This window comes from Aquarana catesbeiana, linkage group LG02 (assembly GCF_042186555.1).
Source record: "Aquarana catesbeiana isolate 2022-GZ linkage group LG02, ASM4218655v1, whole genome shotgun sequence".
Taxonomy (NCBI): Eukaryota; Metazoa; Chordata; class Amphibia; order Anura; family Ranidae; genus Aquarana; species Aquarana catesbeiana.
In genome coordinates this window covers 553,342,919-553,369,876 of record NC_133325.1, presented here as the reverse complement: position 1 = coordinate 553,369,876, position 26,958 = coordinate 553,342,919, and the positions used below count along the sequence as shown (strand labels likewise).

The 26,958-nt window shown below is 44.7% G+C and overlaps 1 protein-coding gene across 1 annotated transcript; it reads right to left on the bottom strand.

Moving 5' to 3' along the window:
* Window positions 1-1,523: 1,523 nt before the first annotated feature.
* On the bottom strand, window positions 1,524-25,810 carry TMEM167B (transmembrane protein 167B). Its single transcript, XM_073615960.1, has 3 exons — window positions 25,683-25,810; window positions 6,978-7,109; window positions 1,524-2,063 (listed from the first exon to the last, which is right to left on the bottom strand). Exons 1-3 carry the CDS (start codon window positions 25,690-25,692, stop codon window positions 1,981-1,983), a joined length of 225 nt encoding a protein of 74 aa, XP_073472061.1. The 5' UTR covers window positions 25,693-25,810; the 3' UTR covers window positions 1,524-1,980.
* Window positions 25,811-26,958: the final 1,148 nt, after the last annotated feature.

Here is a 26,958-nt window from a genome sequence, read left to right as displayed (position 1 = left end):
ACACCTATTTTAAGCAGTTTCTCCCATTCTTCTTTGCAGGACCTCTCATGCTCCATCAGGTTGGATGGGGAACATCGCTGCACAGCCATTTTCAGATCTCTCCAGAGATGTTTAATCGGGTTTAAGTCTGGGCCACTCAAGGACATTCACAGAGTTGTCCTTTAACCTTCGCCCCAGTCACAGGTGCAGAGCACTCTGGAGCAGGTTTTTTCAAGGATGTCTCTGTACTTTGCTGCATTCATCTTTCCCTCAACTAGTCTCCCAGTTCGTACCGCTGAAAAACATCCCCAAAGCATGATGCTGCAATCACCATGCTTCACTGTAGGGATGGTATTAGCCAGGGGATAAGCAGTGTCTGGTTTCCTCCAGACATGAAGCTTGCCAGTCAGGTCAAAGAGTTTAATCTTTATTTCATCAGACCAGAGAATTTTGTTTCTCTGGTGTGTTCCTTTCCAAATCATGTTCAGTCAACTGAATTTACCACAGGTGGACCAAAATCAAGTTGTAGAAACATCTCAAGGATGATCAGTGAAAACAGGATGCACCTGAGCTCCATTGTATCACGGAAAAGGCTGTGAATACTTATGTGCATGTGATTTTTTTTTTGTTTATTTTAAAAATTTCAAAGATTTCAAACAAACTTCTTTCGTGTTGTCATTATGGGGTATTGTTTGTAGAATTTTGAGGAAAACAATGAATTTAATCCATTTTGGAATAAGGCTGTAACATAACAAAATGTGGAAAAAGTGAAGTGCTGCGAATACTTTCTGGATGCACTGTATACAGGCACACTAGATATATGTCCATTTTGTCTATAGACAGATGTCTTGCCCTGGTGTCTAAATCAAAGTAAGTGGGACCATGAAATCGATTTACTAAAACTGGGGCGTGCAAAATCTGGTGCAGCTCTGCATAGTAACCAATCAGCTTCCAGTTCTTTTTGTCAAAGTTTAATTGAACAAGCTGAAGTTAGAAGCTAATTGGCTACCACGCACAGCTGAACCAGATTTTGCACTCTCCAGTTTTTATAAATCAAGCCGACTATCTTGTTGAGGATGGTAGGAGAGCCATAGCCAGGAGGCTGGGCTGTTATAGTCTGTGTGGAAACAGACTGAAGTGGACCTTATTCTGCACTGTCTATCTGTTTGGGGGCTGCCATCTTGGTAGAGGCAGGGCTTTACTTCTTCACATCAGAACCTTCAGCAAGAAAAATAATAGGTAGCAGTGAAGTGACATTGCCAAATCTTACTCCAAACTTCTAGCAGTCAGAGACAGCAGTGCCTTAGAATTTATGCTGCAGATATAGAACTACCTAGGCACACTCACATACCAGGAAGCACATTTCTAATTTTCTGGAGGAATTCAAGACAAAAAAGGTACATTTTAATGTACTGCTCAGGCACAATTAACAATTCTAAATATTCCCTATAATACGGCAAATCTTCAGTGTTTGAATTCAGGTCCACTTCAAGGTTTGTCATGATTTACCAAATTTAAAATTTTTCACAATAGGCTCTACAAACTGTGTTTTCATATTTAATAACAATATTATTCATAGTGCACAAAGGCATGGATAAAGCTAATTTGTGTCCCTAAAAAAGGTTCTAAAATTGTCACAGAGAAGGAAGTAATTCAACAGCAGTTTTGTCAATAACATTGCAAGAGTAGAAAGTGCAAAAATCTAGTAACTCCTTATCCTGTTATTATACCAAACTGCAGAACACGGTCTATTAAAAATAGGAAAAAAAAATTATAATAAAAATAATAAAAATAAAATCAGCAGAGCATTTAGACAGAATGTCTCCAACCGGCCACATTATACTCTTCATGTTATACTCCCAGCACCACAAACTACTGCAGTAACGGGAAAGTATATATACAGTCAAATGTTGCAATGATTCCATCTGTTCCTGTTTTATTTGCTCCTGGTCCCAATTTGCTGGGGATGTAACACAGAGATGAGTTGACAGGAGCACCATTTCACTTTATAAACAGTACATAAAAGGCCATGGCAAAACAAGACAGAGCGACAGCCAGGTGTAGACGAGAACCGATGACTGCAGCTAGAAAACAAACAAAAAAAGATGGGTTACATTAGGATCTCTTCAAATCCATGCATCGTTATTTCAACTGTATTTTCACAACATCTGAAAAAGTAACAAGCAAAAATGTTATCCCATCTGGCAGCTCCTTATATGAATACTGTACTGAGAGAAATATGCTCACCTTCACTGAAAAAAATAGATCTTGTTGACTAGGCAATTGTCGATTTGGCATTTCCTTAACAGATACTTGTTCCAGTCAGTACTAAAGCCACAGAATCAAAATGAAAGCCCAGAAGTTTCCGGAAGGAGGTCAGCAAATGCAGCCTGCATATTAGTCTCATAATGGTATTTGGCTTATTCTGACAACTTAAATTGAATCTATAGTCAAAACCTTTTTTGTTTTTGATACAGTAGGTTAAAGTACTTTTTTCTGTCTGTTTACCACAGGAGACATATTCCTTCACCTCCTGTCCTAGAGATGCAAGAGAACGTTAGAGGACATCTCGCTATGTTGGTGGAATTACCCTGTTAGACAATCATCCTCTTTGTAAGATTTCCCCTTACTATCTTATTTAGGGGGAAAAATTTGGATTTCTCCCTGCATTCTTTCTTGGCGACAACAGTAACCGGGACAAATAGAGCAGTGGCTCTACCCAATGTGGACTGCAATAACTTTTACTAGAGAAAAAACATGCACCTCAAAACAGAACAGTTTTAGAGATAGTGGAGAAGGGCTAGATTCTCTGCAAGTTTTTATCCTTATTGGAAAGAGTGTCCTTCTTTTCTTGTCTGATGAGCATAGTTGTAAATTAGTGCACATTTAAATTAGGGTTAAGAGAGGAGAATGGAAGGTATGAGAGCAGTCAGAAAGTGTGGGAGAGTATGACAGTGAGCTGTATATGCAAGAGTATGACAGTATCTAAGAGGAATGTGGAGGATAAAAAAAAAAAAAAGTAGAGGAAAGGTGCAAAAGAACATTGCAAATGTATGGTAATGGCAGGTGTCTGTAGGAGAGAAGTGTGGAGGTTACGACTGCAGGCAGTATGTGCAGGTGAGGAGTGCAGAAGGTATGACTGCAGAGCCAATGTTTGGGTGAGATGATGGAGAGAGCAAGTATACACTGTACAGATTATGTAAGGAATAGGAAGAAAGGAGTGGAGTTATTGTGGTGACACATTTTCCTCATAAAGACAATGGAGGTCTTGATCAGGGAGAAGGCCTCAACACTACGTTATCCTGGTGAAAAATAAGTAAAGGTTCCTTGCAGGAAAGTGAGCCACTCTTAGACCCTGCAAGCTGAGGAAATGGTGTAAGACGTGACAATAGCATCTCACAAAGAACAGACAAAACTAAGTTAAAGCGAACTTCACCCTAAATGGGAAGTTCCGCTTTTAAGAATCCTCCCCTCTCCTCTAACAATATTGGAGGTTTATTTTTCTGAAGGGGGTACCTAGTTTTTGCAGATATGCCCTCCTACTTCTGCTAGAATTGTCAATGCCAAATTGTCCCCCCTCCCCTCCATGCCTGCAACTTCTTGGGACACGTCACAGGTCCCAAGAGGCTGTGGGGCCATTCACAAACCAAAGCGCAAGACACACACTTGAGGCACAGGATCCTTCTCACTTGGACAGTCATCGTGCCCCTCTGTGAAAGCTGCTGTATGTAATCTTTTAAAGACATCCACTCCGAAACTCAAGGCTTTCAGAAAGTCTTCCAGGAGCTGACAAATGGCAAGATCTTCCAGGCCTGATTCCCTGGAATAGAGCATATGTTTCACCCAGACTTTAAGAATCTGGCAAACTCCCACTGCAGAGCCGCTCTCACCGGAGAGAATGTTGCCTTAAAGAGGGTCTCTAATCTCTTATCCATGGCATCTTAAACTGCTTAAGGACCGCTCCATGTACATATACTGCGGCAGGGTAGCCTTTAAGCGCAAAATCACGTACTTGTATGCGATTCCTCTCCTCTGGGGCGCACACTGCCAGAGCCTCACTCCCGCTGTGATTGGACACAGCGGGAGATGGCTGCCGGCCACCCGCGATCGTTCACAGGAGAGGTAGAACGGCGGTCTGCCTATGTAAACAAGGCAGACCACAGTTCTGTGAGGGAGGAGAATGGAGATCTTATGTTTCTGCTAAATAGAAACATGGATCTCTCTTTTCCTCCAGTCACAGCATTCCACCCACAGTTAGAAAGCACTCCCTAGGAGCACACTTAACCCTTTGATCGCTCCTGATGTTAACACCTTCCCTGCCATTTATACAGTGACAGTGCATTTTTTTTAGCACTGATCACTGTATTGGTGTCATTGGTCCCCAAAAAGTGTCATTTAGTGTCAGATTTGTCTGCCGCAATGCCACTAAAAATCGCTGATATCCGCCATTACTAGTAAAAACAATTAAAAAAAAGTCCATAAATCTATTCCATAGTTTATAGACGCTATAACCCTTTGCGCAAACCAATATACGCTTATTGGGATTTTTTTTTTTTTTTTTTACCAAAAACATGTACCAGAATACATATTGGCCTAAATTGATGAAGAAATTAGGTTTTTTACATTTTTTTAATTGGATGTGTTCGATAGCAGAAAGTAATAAAATACTGGTTTTTTTTTCAAAATTGCCGGCCTTTTTTTAGCCGTTTATAGGGCAAAAAATAAAAACCGCAGAGGTGATCAAATACCACCAAAAGAAAGCTCTATTTGTGGGAAAAAAAAGGACATCAGTTTTATTTGGGTACAATGTCGCACGACCACGCAATTGTCAGTTAAAGCAACGCAGTGCAGTATCGCAAAAGATTGCTTGGTCAGGAAGGACTTCATCCACCAGGACCAGCAGGGTCTTAAGTAGGAAATAGCCAGGTCAACAGCTGGAGACCCTAATTTCTTCTAGAATCCTCCTACATTGGGTACTGAATGAGCAAAAAGCTTTGGTGGTAAAAAAACAAAACAAAAAAAAACAAAAAAAACAAAACACCTTCCCTGGATGAGCCCAATCAGCATATGTAATTTCTTGTAAGTGAGGATGCACTGGAAAGGACATGGTGTTTTATTAGGGTCTCCGGGACCCAAAACCAGTGACTTTAGGTGAAGAGGATTCTGGCAGGTTAGTGCCATCACATCCACAAGTAAGTAAGCTGCAGTCTTTTTCCTAGGAGGACTCGTTTGCAGGAGAATTACTGATCCTCAAAAGCATCCCCTTCTTTATGAGAAATTTCCTTGGACGCCTCATCTCTCCCAAAGTAAAGGGGAAGGAGAGAGCCCAGATTTGTGTCCTAGATGTTCCATGCCAGTGGGAACCCCTGAAGCCTGGTCTTGCAACCCAAAAATGGCCACAGAAATGTTTCTCCCTTGTGCCCCTTGCTGCATGAGCTAGCTATTGAGCCTATGGGGGCAGCACTCACTGGGAAACAGCAGATAAGGGCAGAGATTGAAAACTAAGCTGGGCCTTTGGGGAGCCATTGAAGGGTGAACTATGTAGGGGGTCCTCCCTACCTGATAGAGGTATTTGGGAGTCCACCCCATTGTCCTAACCCCAACCTCTCTGCCTGTATGATGCTATTGCTTGCTGAGGGTTAAAAATGGCCTGTGAACTCAGAGGGAAGCAGGCCACCCAGCTGAGTGGAGACTTAGCCTAATCCAGAACACCTATGTGGCAATCATCCCCTGTAAACAAGGTCCAAATACTTGCTGTGTCTGGATAAGGGAAGCTGTGACAACTGATGTGCAGGGGTAGTGGCAGAAAGACAAGTGGGCTGCTTTCAGAGCAGTCTGACCAGTATCTTAAGCAGTGTAGGCTCAGAAGCTGCAATGCATGGGTACTGTGCATTGGGGGCTAAAATTGGCACACCAGACTGCCATTTTTGCACTATGCCATTGCCATATTTTGCATTAGGTGAAAACTGCATAGAAAAATGTCTCAAAGCACAGCAAACACCATTGGGTGGAAAACTGCCATGCTGTTCCACAAATCAGAGGCACTCACCAATCCAGCTGAAGGCCCAATCCTCACCCATAACTACTGGGAAGACATTGTCAGTTGCTAAGCATATGTCAAGCGCCCGCACAGCTTTCTGGGTTTCCAACAGGAGTAGAGATAGCAGCAGAGAGGAGGAGAGAGTTGGGAGGAGGTGCGAGCCAAGCTCTCTCCCTCCTGTCTGTATACAGGGGTTAAGACAGAGTGCTCTCTGATCTTACTGTGCAGGGTTTGATTCCACCCCCCCCTGACAGAAATTGTGTGTAGGAGGTGGTATCTAAATCCTACATGGTCTGATCTGAGAGCTGTTCTATATCAGCTCCCGAATACAGACAGAAGGGAGAGGAGCTGGAGAGGGGGGCAAGCACAGCCCACATCTCCTCACAGCACAATATGAATAGGCCCCAAATGATGGAAGCTCATGCATCATCATCACCTCTGCCTTACTACTTCATGAATCAAATGTCCAAAACAAGATTGCCCAAGAAGAGAATAATCTTAACCTGCAAACTTTCCAGAAAAATGTCTGGGCAAGCAGTACCAAGCTGAAAGTGATGGCCCTAGAGCTGGCATCCTCACAAACTTGTTGACAACACGTTTTTATGTCTCTATCTTGAAAGCCATCTATAGAAACCTTAAAAGGTGCAAATAAATTATCTTTGTTTGATATTGCAACGAACAGACAAAACAACAAATGATCATTTCTGAATTCTGTACTGCCTACAAAAAGCAATTCCAAACATTAATTTTTACTTAGACATTTGGAAGATAAAAGGACGAGCGTGGTTGGTTGGTAAAGGCAATACAGACAATTATTCTCTCAGACATGTAATTATTTGTGGCTTAGTTTAACCATTAATTAGGCATTTTTTTAATGGTAGAAAAATTTGGAACAGAGATTCTGCTTGAATAAGTACTGCGACACTTTCAAGAAATTACCGTTATAATGTTTACTTACCTTTATAGAAGACTCCCCATACACCTTTCTTTTCAGACAAAAGCCAAGTGCGTAATCGTGGAACCTTCCTGAAATAAGCGCAGGTGCAGATAAAGAGCAAAGAGAAGACCAGAAGTCCATCCAGAGAGTATGCTAACAAGAAAGAAAAATACAAAATTTTACTACAAATTTTTAAAGCCCAGCTCAAGCTTTGCTCCAGAAAGTATCAGAGAGTTGAATATTGCAAGCCTTAGCTACCTAAAGCGACCGCCTCGTGACAATATACACTGCCAGAATGGCACACAGGCAGGCCCACCCCCAAGTGCCCGAGGCGGTCAGCATCGTTCCAGGAGCGATCCATCCTGAGGGGGAGGCCACTGATTCATGGCCTCTCCCTCACAATCGTTCCTGACGAATTAGAAGCTTCCTCTGCTTCTGAAACTGTAAACAGAAGCAGAGGAAGTGATATCATCTCTCCTTGTGCAGCCTTTTCGTTCCGGCACCCGAGGAGAGCAGACATCAGAGTGAGTTACACCAACAGCACACTAACACCAGTATACATAGGCACACAAATCACCCCCCAATCACCCCCCCCTGCACCCCCTGTCACAGTGACACCAATAGCAGTTTTTATTTTTTTACTGATCACTGCTTTGGTGTCATTTTGTGACTGTTATAAGTGTTAGGGCTGTTAGTGGTAGGCCCCTTTAGGTCTAGGGTACCCCCCCTAATAAAGGTTTAACCCCTTGATCGCCCCCAGTTAACCCTTTCACCCCCTGTCGCCAGTGTCACTAAGCAATCTTTTTTCTGATCGCCGTATTAGTGTCGCGGGTGACGCTAGTTAGCCTGTTAGTTATTTAGGTTCACCGTCAGGTTTTTATAGTGTCAGGTACCCCCATATATTACCTAAATAAAGGTTTTAACCCCGATTGCCCCCTAGTTAATCCTTTCACCCCCTGTCACCAGTGATCACCATATAAGTGTTACGGGTGACGCTGGTTAGTTTTTTTTTGTATAGCGTCAGGGCACCCGCCGTTTATTACCCAATAAAGGTTTAACCCCTGATCGCCCGGGGGGTGATATCAGTTAGGTTTTAGGGTCTGCGTCACCCCAGGCAACGTCAGATTAGTGCCAGTAGCCCTAACACCCTCGCACGTAGCATACACCTCCCTTAGTGGTATAGTGTCTGAACTGATCAATATCTGATCAGCTTTATACTAGCGTCCCCAGTAGTTTAGGGTTCCCAAAAACGCAGTGTTAGCAGGATCAGCCCAGATACCTGATAGCACCTGCGTTTTGCCCCTCCGCCCAGCCCACCCAAGTGCAGTATCGATCGATCACTGTCACTTACAAAACACTAAACAAATAACTACAGCGTTCGCAGAGTCAGGCCTGATCCCTGCGATTGCTAATGGTTTTTTTGGTAGCGTTTGATACAGCTGCTGACAGCCTAGGAGCTTTTTTCCTGTGAGTCTCACTAGTGCACCAGGAAATTTAGAGCCCAAAATGGCAAATCGAAGGTACATTAGTGAAGAGGCCTACACATTTCTGAGCATGACAGGTCTAGGGAAGAGGAAGTCACTCATCTGTTATGCAGCGTACACATGGTCAGACTTTTCAACCGGACTGGTCCGACGGACCAGTCCGATCGTGTGTGGCCTTCATCGGACCTTCACAGTCGAAAAGCTGACGGACTTTAGATTTGGAACATGCTTCAAATCTTTACATCCGCCGGACCCAGAAATCCGCTCATCTGTATGCTAGTCCGACGGACAAAAACCGACGCTACGGCAGCTACTGGCTATCAACTTCCTTATTTTAGTCCGGTGTATGTCATCACGTACGAATCCGTCGGACTTTGGTGTGATCGTGTGTAGGCAAGTCCGTTAATTAAAAAGTCAGTCGGAAAGTCCGTCGGACCAGTCTGGTCGAAAAGTCCACCCACGTGTATGCGGCTTTAGATTCAGGCTCAGAATATGATCCTGTAGACCACAGCGGCTCCATGACAGATAGCTCTGATGACAGAGTTGTGGTCCCTGCCAAGGTCAGGCGTACCAGACCCCGATCTTCTTCTGCTGTTGTTGAGGTGCAAGAACCGCAGGGCTCTCGTATGGAGCAGAGAAGTACTAGTGCCGCTCATCCTTCTGGTGAACTGGCAAGCACCAGCGGCCTAGTACACCCTGGTCATACAAAAAGCACTGCAGTATAACGTGGTGACTTGGCGAGTCCCATAAGTGCAGTTCAAGCTGGCAAGGTGGCAAGCACATGTAGTGTCCCGCTGTCACCAAGAAGACAAAGACAGGCCCATCGTGTCCTTCCTGCAACATTTGCCAATTCTAATTGGGAGCCCACCACTTCTGCAGCACCCATACTTCCCCATTCACTGGTCAACCCGGAATTCAGGTGGAAACAGTTGATTTTACGTCACTTGATTTTTATTCGCAGTTTTTCACGGAAGATGCCGCTAATCCCCGGTTGTCCTCCCTTGCCAGAGATTGGAAACCAATTACGGTTTCCGAATTTAAGACCTTTTTGGGCCTATACCTCCTCATGGGAGTAACTAAAAAGAGTGAGTTGCGGTCATTTTGGTCCACTGACCCAATTCACTATACGCCCGTGTTCTCTGCTTCCATGACCAGGGCACGATCTGAGCAGATCTTGCGGTTCATGCACTTCAGCGACAATGAACTCTGTTGTCCTCGTGGAGACCCTGGATACGATTGGCTCTACAAAATTTGGTCTCTCGTAAACCACTTCAACCAATGTTTTGCAGCCTTGTTTACTCCCAGATTAAATTTTCTGTCCGCTTGTTTTTCAAACAGTATCTTCCCAGCAAGTGTGCCAGATATGGGGTCAAGATGTATAAGCTCTGTGACAGGGCCACAGGCTATACATATAGTTTTAAGGTTTACAAGGAAAGAAATAGTCACGTAGAGCCGCCAAACTGCCCAAATTACATAGGGAGCACTGGCAAGATTGTGTGGGACTTGGTGTCACCCTTATTCAGAAAGGGGTACCATTTGTATGTGGACAATTATTATACGAGCGTGCCACTTTTTAGTCACTTGTTTGATCATCAGATTGGCACAGTGCGATCTAATTGCCGGGGCTTACTCCAGAGGCTTGTAGATTCCCGTCTTAGGCTGGGGGAGAGAGCCTGCTTGAAGTGTAATAATTTGCTCACTGTGAAGTGGAAGGATAAGAAGAATGTTTTCGTTCTGTCCTCCCTTCACACAGACACGACGGTCCAAATTCCTACGGCGACTGGTGTTGTGGAGAAACCCCTCCGTGTCCACGAATATAACAAAAATATGGGAGGGGTGGACCTCAGCGACCAGTTGTTGGCGCCGTACCTAGTTGCCCGTAAGGCCAGACGCTGGCACAAAAAAAGTGTCTGTTTATTTATTTCAATTGGCTTTGCTGAACGCTCATGTACTATACACAGAGCTTCAGGACGGACTGGATCCTTCCTTAAATTCCAGGAAGAGATCGTCAAGACCTTTTGTTACCAAGAGGGTGCTTCGCCACACCTTCCCAATTTAAATGCAGCAAGCCAGCTGCATGAGAGGCATTTTCCGTATGTCCCCCCTGGTACCCCTACCCAACGCGTCCCCCAAAGAAGATATCATGTCTGTAGCAAGCGCAGATATAGGCGTGACACCCGCTATTATTGTCCCTCCTGTCCTGGTCTTTGTATTGGTGAATGTTTTGAATGCTACCATACACTAGCGGAGTTTTAGCATAGGGTACAGCACTGCACATTGCATTTTGAGAGACCCGAACCGTTACAGTTACAAATAAAAGTGTAAAAGAAAAAAAAAAAAAAAAAAATATATATATATAATAAAAAAACACAAAAATAGTTGTCGTTTTATTGTTTTCCCTCTCTCTATTGTTCTGCTCTTTTTTACTGTATTTTATGCTGCAATGTTTTATCATGTTTGCTTTTCAGGTATGTATTTTTTTTATACTTTACTGTGTTTTATTGTTAACCATTTTTTGTTTTCAGGTACGCCATTCACCTGCAGTGCGGATTTATTTATCTTGACAGCAACGGCGTTTGCTCCCACGATACATAAAGCCGTGACTCCAGCGATGTAGGAGGTGATTTCACCACCACAGTTTAAAAAAAGAGCATATATGCCGAAGCATGGGTGCAGGAGCGATTTGCTCCTAACTTTTGGGGTGGATGCCTCCCATGCTTCGGTATATATATATTTTAGGCACAGATTGCGTTAAAAAATGCTTTAATTTTTAGTATTTTTCTTTGTATTTGCTTTGCAGGTATTGCATGTCTTACTGCTATACTGTAATGTTACTTTGTTTTATTGTAAACCATCATTTGCTTAGCAGGTACGCCATTCAGTTGCAGCGCGGATTTATTTATCTTGACAGCAACAGCGTTTGCTCCCACGATACATAAAGCCGTGACTCCAGCGCTGTCGGAGGTGATTTCACCACCACAGTTAAAAACAAAATGGTGCATGTATGCCCATCATTAGAAGTGGGTGGATGAAGGGAAGTATTCTAACGGTGGGCATACCCACCGATCAATCTCTTTTTTTCGGTCAGCCCACAGGCTGCATGGAAAAAAAAAATAAAAAGATTACAATATAAGCCCAACAAGGACCAGCAACGTACTGGTATGTTGCTGGACTTTGAGTGATTATACCAGAATGATGCCTGCGGGTTTAGGTATCATCTTGGTATCATTCTTTTCAGCCAGCGGCCGACTTTCATGTAAAAGCAATCCTAGTGGCTAATTAACCTCTAGACTGCTTTTACAAGCAGTGGAAAGTAGACACCCCAAGCTATTTGCTGAGAGGCATGTCGCATCCATGGAATATTTTATATTTTGACACAAGTTGCGGGAACAAGACAATTTTTTTTTTTTTTTTTTTGCACAAAGTTGTCACTAAATGATATATTGGTCAAACATGCCATTGGCATATGTGGAATTATACCCTAAAATACATTCTGCTGCTTCTCCGGAGTACGAGTATACCACATGTGTGAGACTTTTTGGGAGCCTATCCGCGTACAGGACACCAATCACCACCTTCAGGCTTTCTAAGGGTGTAAATTTTTGATTTCACACCTCACTGCCTATCACAGTTTCGGAGACCATGGAATGCCCAGATGGCACAAACCCCTCCCCCCCAAATGACCCCATTTTGGAAAGTAGACACCCCAAGCTATTTGCTAAGAGGTATGGTGAGTATTTTGCAGATCTCGCTTTTTGTCAATGTTTTGAAAAAAAAAAAAAAAAAGTTTCTTTTCTTTCTTCATTTTCAAAAACAAACGAGAGCTGCAAAATACTCACCATGCCTCTCAGCAAATAGCTTGGGGTGTCTACTTTCCAAAGTGGGTTAATTGTGGGGGGGGGGGGTTGTGCTATCTTGGCATTTTATGGCTTTGAAACTGTGATAGGTAGTGAGGAGTGAATTTAAAAATGTACACCCTTGGAAATCCTGAAGGCGGTGATTGGTTTTCTGGGCCCCGTACGCAGCTAGGCTCCCAAAAAGTCCCACATATGTGGTATCCCTGTACTCAGGAGAAACAGCAGAATGTATTTTGGGGTGTAATTCCACATATGCCCATGGCATGTTTGAGCAATATATCATTTAGTGACAACTTTGTGCAAAAAAAAAAAAAAAAAAAAAAAAAAAAGTTTGTCATTTTCCCACAACTTGTGGCAAACTATAAAATATTCCATGGACTCAACATGCCTCTCAGCAAATAGCTTAGGGTGTCTAGTATCCCTGTGCTCAGAAGAGACAGCAGAATTATTTGGGGTGTAATTCCACATATAACCATGGCATGGGTGAGCAATATATCATTTAGTGACAACGTTTTGTAAAAACATTTTTTTTTGTCATTTTTCAATTACTTGGGACAAAAAAAATTAAATATTCAATGGGCTCAACATGCCTCTCAGCAATTTCCTTGGGGTGTCTACTTTCCAAAATGGGGTCATTTGTGGGCGGTTTGTACTGCCATTTTAGCACCTCAATAAATGAGGCAGTCAAACTAAAAGCTGCGTAAATTCCAGAAAATGTACCCTAGTTTGTAGACGCTATAACTTTTGCGTAATACAATAAATATACGCTTATTGACATTTTTTTTTTACCAAAGACGTGGCTGAATACATTTTGGCCTAAATGTATGACTAAAATTGAGTTTATTGGATTTTTCTTATAACAAAAAGTAGAAAATAATCATTTTCCAAAATGTTCTGTATTTTTCCGTTTATATCGCAAAAAATAAAAATCGCAGAGGCAATCAAATACCAGAAAGCTTTATTTTGTGGGGAAAAAAAAGGATGCAAATTTTGTTTGGGTACAACATTGCATGACCGCGCAATTACCAGTTAAAGCGATGCAGTGCCAAATTATAAAAAGTCCTCTGGTCTTTAGGCAGCCAAATGGTTCGGGGCTGAAGTGGTTAAAATTAAAAAATTTTAAAGGCATTTTTTAATACACTATATTAAAATCTAGAGTTGGCCTTTAAGAGCATATTCACATTGGAGGGGGGGGGGGGGGGGGGGCGCAGCAGAGCAATCAGTGTCTGGATTGTAAAAGGTTTCAATAGAATGCTTTTTAAATTGTTTTCCCACTAGAGAATTTGCCAGGAGAGACTATTAAGTGAAAGGCTAAACGTGGCCCAGATGTTGTATGCAACATTTCAGTCAACAGGGCATGATGTACTAACTACAGAACAGAGAAATGTATACCAATAGCAGGAATATACGGTTAGAAAATCAACCAATCACTTGACCGCCGACCAACGAAACAGAGTTCGTTTGTCAAAATCGTTGCCAACATTAACCAATCAAAAAAAATCTTTAAAAGAGCAAATCGATTTCATACGTAGTGTTGACGTCTCATGCGTGATAATGTTCAAAAGATGTTTTACGGACCAACCTTCACACCAACGAATAGAATATCGTTCACAAACAATACGACACAATTTTTCAATCGGTCTTTTTCGTTCACAATATCAATAATTGGGTATTACTTGCTGGGCATCAACGAGTAGAAAAAATCGGCCGATTGTTCACAGAACGAAAATTATCGCCCGATTTTCTTATCGTGTATTCCTGCCATTAGCTTTTCAACTTTGGAACTTTGGTGGGGGGGGGGGTGTTTGACAGGTGCTGAAAGAACCAATTACTAGCAGGTGCTTGCACTATGTGCTGGGTTATATAAAAAAAGACAACACAGACAACTTATTGACCAATTACTGCAGATCTTTTACTTCACTAAAAATAATAATAAAAACTAAAAATGTTATGTATACTATTCAGTAGTAAAAAGTAAAGAAAATATGTGGTAAAACATTATTAATTGCCTTCACAGTGTAAAGATTACAAGAGGCTCAAAAAACACTAAACATTTTCAGGAGTTGGTCAGTCTAGCTAGCCAACAGCAAGCAATTTCAAAAGATATCCAGTTTAAGGCTCGATTCACACCTATGCATGTTGCTTTTGAGCGTTTTTGGAGGTTTTTTTTTCATGCTTGCCACGGTTTTTAGCAGCGTGCTTGCCACGGTTTTTAGCAGCGTTTTTGCAGCGTTTTTGCGTTTTTTTTTTTTTACAGTTTTTTTTTACAGTCTAAAAAAAAATGTAAAAAAAATTTAAAAAAACGGCAAAAACGCTGCAAAAACGGTGCACTTGCGTTTTTGATGCTTGTCCATTGAAATCCATTACATGCAAAACGCTGCTTTTTGCATGAAAAAAGTCCCCGACCCTTTCCAAAAATGCAGAGAAACAAAAAGGCATTGATGTGAACATGTTCCATAGGAACCCATGTTAAAAAATTCCCGTGCATTTCTGCAAAATGCAAAATGCATCAAAAAACGCGCTAGTGTGAATGGAGCCTTAGGCCTCATGCACACTGGGTGTTTTTACAACTGCTGTTTTGGGTGTCAGGTGTTTTTTTCTACAGCCAGTAAACTCCCCAGAATGTTATCCTATGTGCACCTGTAAAAATTAATGCGGTAAATTGTGGCTATCCGGTGTTTATGAGTGTTTTTGAGCCTCAAGCTTTTGTGGGAGTATAGTTTTGCTAAAAAAACTTAAAGGCGGCAAATCACTACTGCAAAAACGCTACAAAACTTGCGTTTCTAATGCAGCATTCTACAGCAAACGCTACTGGTGTTTTTAGAACGTCCAGCGTGCATGAGCCCTTAAGCTTCACTAAAAGCTGGAGATCAGCTTTAACTCCTTCCCTGCTGGAAAGTTGGAGATATTGGATATATACCTTCCTCTTCCACATCTGAGCACAAAATGATGATGCTTTCTGCAAGCAGGGGGCTTGAAGCACAAAATTTGTTTATTACAGGTACTAGCGCCGTCAATTTACGCAGCGCTTTACAAACATACATACACATTATATACAGTATCTCGCAAAAGTGAGTACACCCCTCGCATTTTTGTAACTATTTTGTTATATCTTTTCATGTGACAACACTGAAGAAATGACACTTTTCTACAATGTAAAGTAGTGAGTGTACAGCTTGTATAACAGTGTAAATTTGCTGTCCCCTCAAAATAACTCAACACACAGCCATTAATGTCTAAACCGCTGGCAACAAAAGTGAGTACACCCCTAAGTAAAAATGTCCAAATTGGGCCCAATTAGCCATTTACCTCCCCGATGTCATGTGACCCGTTAGTGTTACAAGGTCTCAGGTGTGAATGTGGAGTAGGTGTGTTAAATTTGGTGTTAGAGCTTACAATCTAAGAGAGAGTGAGAGCGATAACGAGCAGGGCCCTCTGATTCCTCCTGTATTGAATTGTATTGTACTTGTACTGTCCTCCCTAATGTTGTAAAGCGCTGCGTAAACCGTTGGCGCTATATAAATCCTGTATAATAATAATAATACTGGTCACTGGAAGTTCAACATGGCACCTCATGGCAAATTACTCTCTGAGGATCTGAAAAAAGAATTGTTGCTCTACATAAAGATGGCCTAGGCTATAAGAAGATTGCCAAGACCCTGAACCTGAGCTGCAGCACCGTGGCCAAGACCATACAGTGGTTTAACAGGACAGGTTCCACTCAGAACAGACCTTGCCATGGTTTACCAAAGAAGTTGAGGGCACGTGTTCAGGTCCATATCCAGAGGTTGTCTTTGGGAAAAAGATGTATGCGTGCTGCAGAAGTTGAAGAGGTTGAGGGTCAGCCTGTCAGTGCTCAGACCATACGCCGCACACTGCATCAAATTAGTCTGCATGGCTGTCATCCCAGAAGGAAGCCTTTTCTAAACATGATGCACAAGAAAGCCCGCAAACAGTTTGCTGAAGACAAGCAGACTAAGGACATGGATTACTGGAATCATGTTCTGTGGTCTGATTTGACCAAGATAAACTTATATGGTTCAGATGGTGTCAAGCGTGTGTGGTGGCAACCAGGTGAGGAGTACAAAGACAAGTGTATCTTGCCTACAGTCAAGCATGGTGGTGGGAGTGTCATGGTCTGGGGCTGCATGAGTGCTGCCGGCACTGGGGAGCTACAGTTCATTGAGGGAACCATGAATGCCAAAATGTACTGTGTCATACTAAAGTTGAACACGATTCCCTCCCTTTGGAGACTGGGCCGCAGGGCAGTATTCCAAAATGATAACGACCCTAAACACACCTCCAAGACAACCACTGCCTTACTAAAGAAGCTGAGGGTAAAAGGTGATGTACTTGCCAAGCATGTCTCCAGACCTAAATCCTATTGAGCATCTGTGGGGCATCCTCAAAAGGAAGATGGAGGAGCGCAAGGTCTCTAACATCCACCAACTCTGTGATGTCGTCATGGAGGAGTGGAAGAGGACTCCAGTGGCAACCTGTGAAGGCAGTGCTGGAAAATAATGGCGGCCACACAAAATATTGACACTTTCGGCCCAATTTGGACATTTTCACATAGGGGTGTACTCACTTTTGTTGCCAGAAGTTTAGACATTAATGGCTGTGTGTTGAGTTATTTTGAGGAGACAGCAAATTTACACTGTCATACAAGCTGTACACTCACTACTTTACATTGTAGCAAAGTGTCATTTCTTTAGTGTTGTCACATGAAAAGATATAATAAAATATTTACAAAAATGTGAGGGGTGTACTCACTTTTGTGAGATACTGTAATTATATATATTAGGGCTGAAACTAACGATTATTTTCATAATCGATTAGTTGGCCGATTATTGTTTTGATTAATCGGATAAAATCATAAAAAACAAAACAACACCAATGATGTGGTGCTATTCCTCCCGGGAACACCAATGATGGGGCGCTATTCCTCCCGTGAACACCAATGATGGGGCGCTAGTCCGCCCGGGAACACCAATGATGGGGCGCTAGTCCGCCCGGGAACACCAATGATGGGGCGCTAGTCCGCCCGGGAACACCAATGATGGGGCGCTAGTCCGCCCGGGAACACCAATGATGGGGCGCTAGTCCGCCCGGGAACACCAATGATGGGGCGCTAGTCCGCCCGGGAACAACAATGATGGGGCGCTATTCCTCTCAGGAACAACAATGGGGCACTATTTCACCCCCCTCCCAAGAAAACCAATGATAGGGCACTCTTCCACCCCCCCCCTCGGAACACCAACGATGGGGCGTTATTCCGCCCGGGAACGCCAACGATGGGGCGTTATTCCGCCCGGGAACGCCAACGATGGGGCGTTATTCCGCCCGGGGAAAACCAACGATGGGGCGTTATTCCACCCGGGAACGCCAACGATGGGGCGTTATTCCGCCCGGGAACGCCAACGATGGGGCGTTATTCCGCCTGGGAACGCCAACGATGGGGCGTTATTCCGCCCGGGAACGCCAACGATGGGGCGTTATTCCGCCCGGGAACGCCAACGATGGGGCGTTATTCCGCCCGGGAACGCCAACGATGGGGCGTTATTCCGCCCGGGAACGCCAACGATGGGGCGCTATTCATCCCAGGAACACCAATGATGGGGCGCTATTCATCCCAGGAACACCAATGATGGGGCATTATTCCCCTAACAAGAACAACAATAGGGCACTATTTCACCCCCCTTCCCAGGAAAACCAATGATGGGACACTATTCCACCCACCCCCCGGAACACCAATGATGGGGCACTATTCCTTGGATGGGGCATTATTCTCCTCCCAGGAACACCAATGGGGCACTATTCCCCCTCCCCGGAACACCAATGAGGCACTATTTCACACCCCCTCCTAGGAAAACCAATAATGGGGCACTATTCCACCCCCCGGAACACCAATGATGGGGCAAACCCCCCTAGAAATACTTAGGATCATTCATGGGGCACTTGTCATAGAAATGAATGTACTGTACTGAGTTGTTACTGTATAGCCATTAGCCGCTACCTTTCACAGTGTGCAGCCCGGCTCTCACGGCTGCTACTTGCCTCTCTCTTGTTCCCTCGAGGCAGCAGCGGGCGGGGCTGAGAAGATCAGTGGGGAGCTGACGTCAGCGAGGCGCGGACTTGCAGCGCGAACGTGCATGGTCACATATGGCGGTGGGGCCACCGCCTCGTACACAGGAGGATTTTAACGGACAGACAGGGAGGAAGGTGCAGACCAACTAATCGATAATGAAGATCTTTAACAAAGATTTTTATTATCGATTAATCGTTTCAGATAGATATATATAATCTATTATACACACACACACACACACACACACACACACACACACACACAATGCCTTGAAAAAGCATTCATACCACATTTTTCATTTTACAACCAAAAATTTTTACAAATAAAATATCTGAAAAGTGTGGTATGCATTTGTATTCAGCCACCCGGAATCAATACTTTGTAGAACCACCTTTCGCTGCAATTACAGCTGCAAGTCTTTTTGGGTATGTCTCTACCAGCTTTGCACATCTAGAGAGTGAAATTTTTGCCCATTCTTCTCTGCAAAATAACTCAAACTCTGTCAGATTGGCTGGAGAGCGTCTGAATGGCAATTTTCAAGTCTTGCCACAGATTCTCAATTGGATTTAGGTCTGATATTTGACTGGGCCATTCTAACACATAAATATGCTTTCATCTAAATCATTCCATTGTAGCTCTGACTGTATGTTTAGGGTCCTTGTCCTGCTGGAAGGTGAACCTCCGCCCCAGTCTCAAGTCTTTTGCAAACTAACAGGTTTTCTTCTAAGATTGCCCTGTATTTGGCTCCATCCATCTTTCCATCAACTCTGAGCAGCTTCCCTGTCCCCGCTGAATAAAATCATCCCCACAACATGATACTGCCACTACATTTCACGGTGGGGATGGTGTGTTCAGGGTGATGTGCAGTGTTAGTTTTCCGCCACACATAGCATTTTCCTTTTAGGCCAAAAAATTAAATTTTGGTCTCATCTGACCAGAACACCTTCTTCCGTGTTTGCTGTGTCCCCCACATGGCTTCTCACAAACGGGACTTCTTATGGCTTTCTTCTTGTCACTCTTCCATAAAGACTAGATTTGGGAAGTGCACGACTAACAGTTGTCCTGTGGACAGATTCTCCCACCTGAGTTGTGGATCTCTGCAGCTCCTCCAGATTTACCATGGGCCTCTTGATTACTTCTCTGATAAATGCTCTCCTTGTCTGGCCTGTCAGTTTAGGTGGATGGCCATGTCTTGATTGGCACAACTGCAAACCTTACTCTTTCCATTTTCGGATGATGGATTGAACAGTGCTCCGTAAGATGTTCAAAGCTATAAAATTTCTCCACTTCATCAATGACCTGTCTGGTGTGTTCCTTGGCCTTCATGACGCTGTTTGGTCACAAAGGTTCTGTAACAAACCTCGGAGGGCTTCACAGAACAGCTGTATTCATAATGAGAACAAATCACACACAGGTGAACTCTATCACTAATTAGGTGACTTCTGAAGGCAATTGGTTCCACCAGATTTTAGATAAGGGTATCAGAGCAAAGGGGGCTGAATACAAATGCACGCCACACTTTTCAGATATTTGTAAAAAAATCTGAAACCCATTTATCATTTTCCTTTCACTTCACAATTATGTGCCACTTTATGTTGGTCTATCACAAAAATTACAATATGGTTGGCTGTTACTCCCTGGGTTTTTAAACGAGGGACGTTTGGTGCTTTTCTTCACAGGAAGTAGAGAACTCTTCCCTCCGGAAATTTTTTTGGATATATTTGTCCAAGTGATCACCTAATAAACGTTCCCCATGAAACAGGAAACCTGCCAATAACTTTTTACAAGGAAGCTCGGCTGCCCGGTTCTTAAGGCATAAAAGTCTGCACATATGTACAGACAAGAGAGCCAGACGAGAAACCTGCTGTATCGAATCCTTTAAAGCATCAACAGCAAAACACAGTGCTCGAGGAATATCCGTCTTACTTTCAGGTAGATCAACCTCCTGGTTAGGCCTATCCAGCCGTTTGACTGGATCCTTTAGGCTCGATTCACACCTATGCATGTTGCTTTTGAGCGTTTTTGGAGGTTTTTTTTTCATGCTTGCCACGTTTTTGAGCAGCGTTTTTGCCGCGATTTGCGTTTTGCGGTTTTTTTTTTTAGTCTTAAAAAAAAAATAATAAAAAAAAAAAAAAACGGCAAAAACGCTGCAAAAACGGTGCACTTGCGTTTTTGATGCTTGTCCATTGAATTCTATTACATGCAAAATGCTGCATTTTGCATGAAAAAAAGTCCCTGACCCTTTCCAAAAATGCAGAGAAACAAAAAGGCATTGATGTGAACATGTTCCATAGGAACCCATGTTAAAAAATTCAAGTGCATTTCTGCAAAATGCATCAAAAAACGCGCTAGTGTGAATGGAGCCTTAGGGTCGGTTCACACATGGGCAACACGACTTTAGCGCGACTTTGTACCGCGACTTCAACGCGGCTTCAGCGCGACTTTAGCGCGACTTCAGCAAATTACGAGGCGACTTGAAGTCGCCTCCATGACAGGCGACTTCGCCTGTGGCCAATCACCTCTCTGGGAGGGAGGGGGGGAGGGAGGGGTTTTCTCTGCAAAGTCGCTTGACTTTACAGAGAGATCCGACTTGCAGGCGACTTACATTGAGTTGAATGGGTACAAGTCGCCTACAAGTCGGATAGAAGTAGTACAAGGGTCTTTTCTGAAGTCGGAGCGACTTCAGTAGTGTCAATTAAGACGCTCCCATTTCCTACCATGTTAACCTAAATGCAAAGCGACTTGGGGCGACTTGAGGGCGTACAAGTCGGATCTCAAGTCGCCCCAGTGTGAACCGACCCTTAAGGACTGGCAAATACCAATTGCTGCAACAGCTGGCTGAATGGCTGAACTGGCCAAAGAAAAGGAAGCCTTTAATAATAACTCCAATTTCTTGTTAACAGGGTCTTTCAAGCCCTGTGCATTATCTACCGGACAAGTTAAGTTCTTGTTTAACCACTTGCCCACCAGGCCAATTCTGACATTCATCTCCTACATGTAATTATCTTTTTTTGCTAGAAAATTACAAAGAACCCCCAAACATTATATATGTTTTTTAACAGAGACCCTAGAGAATACAATGGCGTTCATTGCAACTTTTTATCTCACACGGTATTTGTGCAGCACTTTTTCAAACGCGCTTTTTTAGGAAAAAAAAACAGTTTCGTGCTTTAAAAAAAAAAAAACAAAACAGTAAAGTTAGCACAATTTTTTTTCATAATGTGAAAGATGAAGTTGTGCTGAGTAAATAGATACCCAACATGTCATGCTTTAAAACTGCACACGCTCGTGGAATGGCGCCAAACTTTGGTACTTAAAAATCCCCATAGGCGATGCTTTAAAATTTTTTACTGGTTACATTTTTAGAGTTACAGAGGAGGTCTCAAGCTAGAATTATTGCTCTCGCTCTAATGTTCGCGGCGACACCACATATGTGTGGTTTCAACACCGTTTTCATATGTGGGCGGGACTTATGTATGTGTTCGCTTCTGCATGCGAGCACACGGGGGCAGGGGCAGTTTAAAAATTGGATTTTTTTTTTTTTTGTTAATTTTACTTACATTTTTTTAATTTGACACTTTAAAAAAAAAAAAAAAATATATGATCACTTTTATTTCGATTACAAGGAATGTAAACATCCCTTGTAATAGGAATATGGCATGACAGGGTCTCTTTACAGCAAGATATGGGGTCAATAAGACCCCATATCTCAACTTTAGGCTGGGAAGCCTAGAATCAAAAAACAAAAAAAAAAAAAAAAAAAAAAACGATCATGGCTTCCCAGCTGAGGCGGCGCCGTTTTTTTGAATGCGGAGGCCGGGCGTGACGTCATAACATCGCGCCCGGCCTCCGACGATCATAGAGACTCCGGCGACCATCTGGCCTGACAGAAATCTTTATGGTGGAGATCCGGGGCCGGCGGATCCCGAGTCACCGATCGCAACGGTGAGTCGGTAGAAGCACCGGAGGGCGGCGGGACGTCCCCTCCTGCCACCTGTAATAACGATCAAGCGGCTGACCCGCCGCTATGATCGTTCTTATGGTGTAGGGAATCGCCGGCTGAAAACAGCAATATCTGAATGATGCCTGTAGGGATACGACTAGGTTCATCCGGAACTACTGATGATGAAGGTGTGCCCTTCCCTGTGGTGTTAGTCCCACTCCTCTTTTTGGAAGACATTCAATGCCTGCAAACAAAGAGTACTTAGCTGTAGTTAAATCACCTCAAAAGGGAGACCCTTTAATAGGGCTCACCAAGCCCCTATGCAACAATCCTGCTAAGCACCTTTAGCCTGCCAAGCAACACCTGTTGACTCACGTGACCCGGGTAAGGAAAAATAAACCACTGCAAGTGTCTGTTCAGAGCCTGCTCTGTGTCCCACTGCTGCCTTCTGGAAGCACCACATGCATGGTCTGCACAGCTTAAATAAGCTGGCTGTGCGCCGGAACGTTCTATGCGCATGTGCGCGGTCCCGGCACGTAGGCGTGACTGTATTCGCGTACTACGCGAATCTTCGTGCGCCCAAATAAAGGCTACGGCGCATGTGCGGCCAATCCGTGCACGCCATGGCTGCCAAACAAACTGCTGAGTCCAGCGGCGCTCTTGCGAACGCACGTGTGCCATGGCGAACCAAGGCGAAATGGCGCACCGTAGTGCGCCATCATACAGGTAAAAGACAGCCTGCTTAGCTTGGTCAGTTTTAATAGGAAAGCAGAGGTACTAGCAGGAACACCAGGGATTTCACATAAAGGAAGCAATACAAAGAGAACAGGATACTTTTTCATACAATTACATGGTACAGCAGTCATACATCAGGAATATGAAATGTTGGGATAACAAACACAAACTTTTTTTTTTAATCAACTTTATTGCTATTACAAGGGATGAAAAACATCCCTTGTGACAGCATGGGTGACCCGTCCTCTTTATGGAGAGATCTGGGATCTATTAGACCCCAAATCTCTTCTCTGACCTCCAATGCAGCCAATCAGGCAAAGATGAGTCTCATCGGCTGCTTCCCTGTCCAGTAACAGCCAGGTAAACAACCAACCAAACAGAAGTAACAAAATCTTCATCACTTACTGTTTCTGACATCACACAGTGGGAGGAACAACATCTGTTCCTCTCACTGTGTGCCTTGGGCTGGATGCTGGTGCATCAGGAGAGCCTAGTAAAGGTGGCGGCTGCCGCCTGAAAAAGTAATCCAGCGGCTCGTTAGCCACTCAGATTACTTTCATTTTGTGTAGAATCGCTGGGGCTAAAGAATGATATTTCAATCATTGCTGCAGCTAAGACCGAGATTTCACCCCCTTCCTGTCTGGGGACATTTATAAATGCACGGTGGATAGAAAGTGGTTAAAGAGGAGCTCTAGCGCCCCCCCCACCAAAAAACTAAAAGTCAACAGCTACAAATACTGTAGCTGCTGACTTTTAATATTAGGACACATACCTGTCCAGGGATCCCGCAATGTATCGGCACCCCAGACGATTTTTCAATCAGCTCTTGGGTGCTCCCGTCGCCGTCCATTGTAAGGGAAACTGGCAGTGAAGCCTTGCGGCCGGTTCCCTGCTGCGCTTCGTGAATGAACTGTCGATGGTGGAAAGAGGGGCGGGGCCAATCTTCTGAGGGACCTCGTCTCCCGGAAGTTGGGATGGGTACCTGGTAAAAACAGGTACCCGCTCCCCCCTCCCCCCAAAAAAGGCAACACAAATGGAGCTCTGCTTTAAGGCCCCATTCACACTTGAGAGTAGCGTTTTGTCGGGCATATTTGCGTGTTTCCATGCGTTTTTGAGCTTTGCCATTTTTTTTTCATTTGTTATGTTTTTAGATTTTGTCATCAGCTTCCAGCTCCGAAAACACCCAAATATGCCCAATTCGAGCGACAAAAAAGGGTCCAGTGTTTGAGCTGGATTTTTTCCCCTCAAGCGTTTTGTAGCTTCAGGCTTTAAGCTACAAAACGCTCAGGTGTGAATGGAGCCTAAGACAACAAACTAAAAGCAGAAAGATTTTCCTGTCAGGTTGTCATTGTTGGGCCTAAAAGGGACACGGTGACATTGCAATCCTAACCTGTCAGGTGCTAAGTGCAGTGCTCATCTTTCTGAGAGGCTGATTTGAGAATGTTCACACATCAAATTGTAAATATTCCCTCCAGTCATGTACTCGAAGTAATCAGGAATCTACTTTTCACATGACTGGATCATTGAACTGTCACCCCCAATGCCACATTGTCACACCAATCTGTGGTCTCCCCGCCCCGGGATACCAGCGCCTTCTCCCCGCCCCGGGATACCAGCGCCTTCTCCCCGCCCCGGGATACCAGCGCCTTCTCCCCGCCCCGGGATACCAGCGCCTTCTCCCCGCACCGGGATACCAGCGCCTTCTCCCCGCACCGGGATACCAGCGCCTTCTCCCCGCACCGGGATACCAGCGCCTTCTCCCCGCACCGGGATACCAGCGCCTTCTCCCCGCACCGGGATACCAGCGCCTTCTCCCCGCACCGGGATACCAGCGCCTTCTCCCCGCACCGGGATACCAGCGCCTTCTCCTCGCACCGGGATACCAGTGCCTTCTCCCCCCACCGGGATACCAGCGCCTTCTCCCCACACCGGGATACCAGCGCCTTCTCCCCACACCGGGATACCAGCGCCTTCTCCCCACACCGGGATACCAGCGCCTTCTCCTTACACCGGGATACCAGCGCCTTCTCCTTACACCGGGATACCAGCGCCTTCTCCCCCCACCGGGATACCAGCGCCTTCTCCCCACACCGGGATACCAGCGCCTTCTCCTTACACCGGGATACCAGCGCCTTCTCCCCACACCGGGATATCAGCGCCTTCTCCTCACACCGGGATACCAGCGCCTTCTCCTCACACCGGGATACCAGCGCCTTCTCCTCACACCGGGATACCAGCGCCTTCTCCCCACACCGGGATATCAGCGCCTTCTCCTCACACCGGGATACCAGCGCCTTCTCCTCACACCGGGATACCAGCGCCTTCTCCTCACACCGGGATACCAGCGCCTTCTCCTTACACCGGGATACCAGCGCCTTCTCCCCACACTGGGATCCTCACACTGGCTCCCATACACCTCGCCCCTGTGTGCTCCATACAGCACCGGCTGAACAAAGATGTAGCGTTGCTGCTCCAGCTAATTCAGTGTATATACTATGGTCATACAGTCCTGTGCCAGCACCCATAGCAATGAGCGGCCACCCGTGTGAGAATAGGAGCACACCCGGCTCTCAGCACAAGGCTACCCGCCGTCCCCCGGCCCCCGAGCCTCCCTCTCACCGTTAGTCATGGTGAATATGGACACAACTTGGCTGCCAGCAGTCTTCCTGGTACACCTCACCAAAACATCCAGAAGTGACGTCACGGCGACACGTGGCTACTTCGGTCACGTGACACCGATACCGAGCAACCTGGGAGGAAGCGGAGAGGAGAGAAGAGCGGGAGGCTTGAAAGGAGAGCGAGGGGAGAGGTGGCTGGTGGGGCTGAGCCCAGTACACCTTCACCGGGTCCTAATACCGGACATTGTCAACTGTACAAGATGCTGCCGAATCTGTACCAGTTATCAGCCTCTAGCTTCTTCAGTGAGGCTTCATTTAGACGTGCGGTTGAAGAGACAAATATGCATAGCTTCCACATGTCCCTGATTTCGAGGGACTGTCCTTGATTTGGAACAAAGCCCCTCATTCAGCCTCATTTGTCCCTCACTTTTGGTCTGATGCAAATACCCGTATATTAGATGCACTATTTATCTATCAAGAAGTGTTTTCCAGTGCTAAACGTTTCATCCATTTACTAAATTGTTCCATTTGTATATTCTAAAAACAAATATAAAGGAATAGTAGTGGTAAAAAAAAATAAGCACTTGTGGGTTTAACTAATCATTTTTTTGTATAATTCACTTTTTAAGGGGGTGTGTCCTATGCCTAAATACCTTTGCTAAAAAGGTGTCCCTTGTTTCCATCTCAAGAAGTTGGGAGGTATGAAAATGTGCTGTTGAGCCCATAGGTGTGTGCAGCCCAAAACTAAAACACACACACATAGATGTAAACAAACGTTTTAATATAGAATAAAACAAACGGTGTCTAGGGCTGCCACCTGTCCAGGATTTGAATCAGTCCACCTGAAACCCGGACACATTACTCAGACAGGAATGTGGCTCGGAACAGGCCTGACAGGAGGGTGAGGGGTAGGGTTGCCACCTTATCCCTTTAAACCCAAACGTATTAATTACACAGGTTCTGTGTCTGATTAAGGTGGTAATTAACTGCTTGCCGCCCACCCACCATCAAATGACAGCGGGGTGGTGCGGCTCTCGTTCTGGGATGACGGCTTCCTAGAAGCCCGCTCTCGCGCGCCCACGGGGGCACGCGGTGGTCGCGCTGTACTGCTAGGATCTCTGTAAAGACCCGCGGCTCTTTACCCATGTGATCGGCTGTGTCCAATCACAGCCGGTCACATGTAAACAAAGAAGTGTCAGTAATCGGCTCTCCTCACCTCATACTGACAGAATGTGTGGCGAGGAGAGCCGATAAGCAGCATATCCACGCAGGAGGAT

Bases quoted from the DNA above. Each gene is read 5' to 3' on its own strand.
- TMEM167B (XM_073615960.1), bottom strand. The intron at 2,064-6,977 runs GTAAGTAAACAT...TTTGTTTTCTAG, and splicing joins ATGGGGAGTCTTCTATAAAG to CTGCAGTCATCGGTTCTCGT.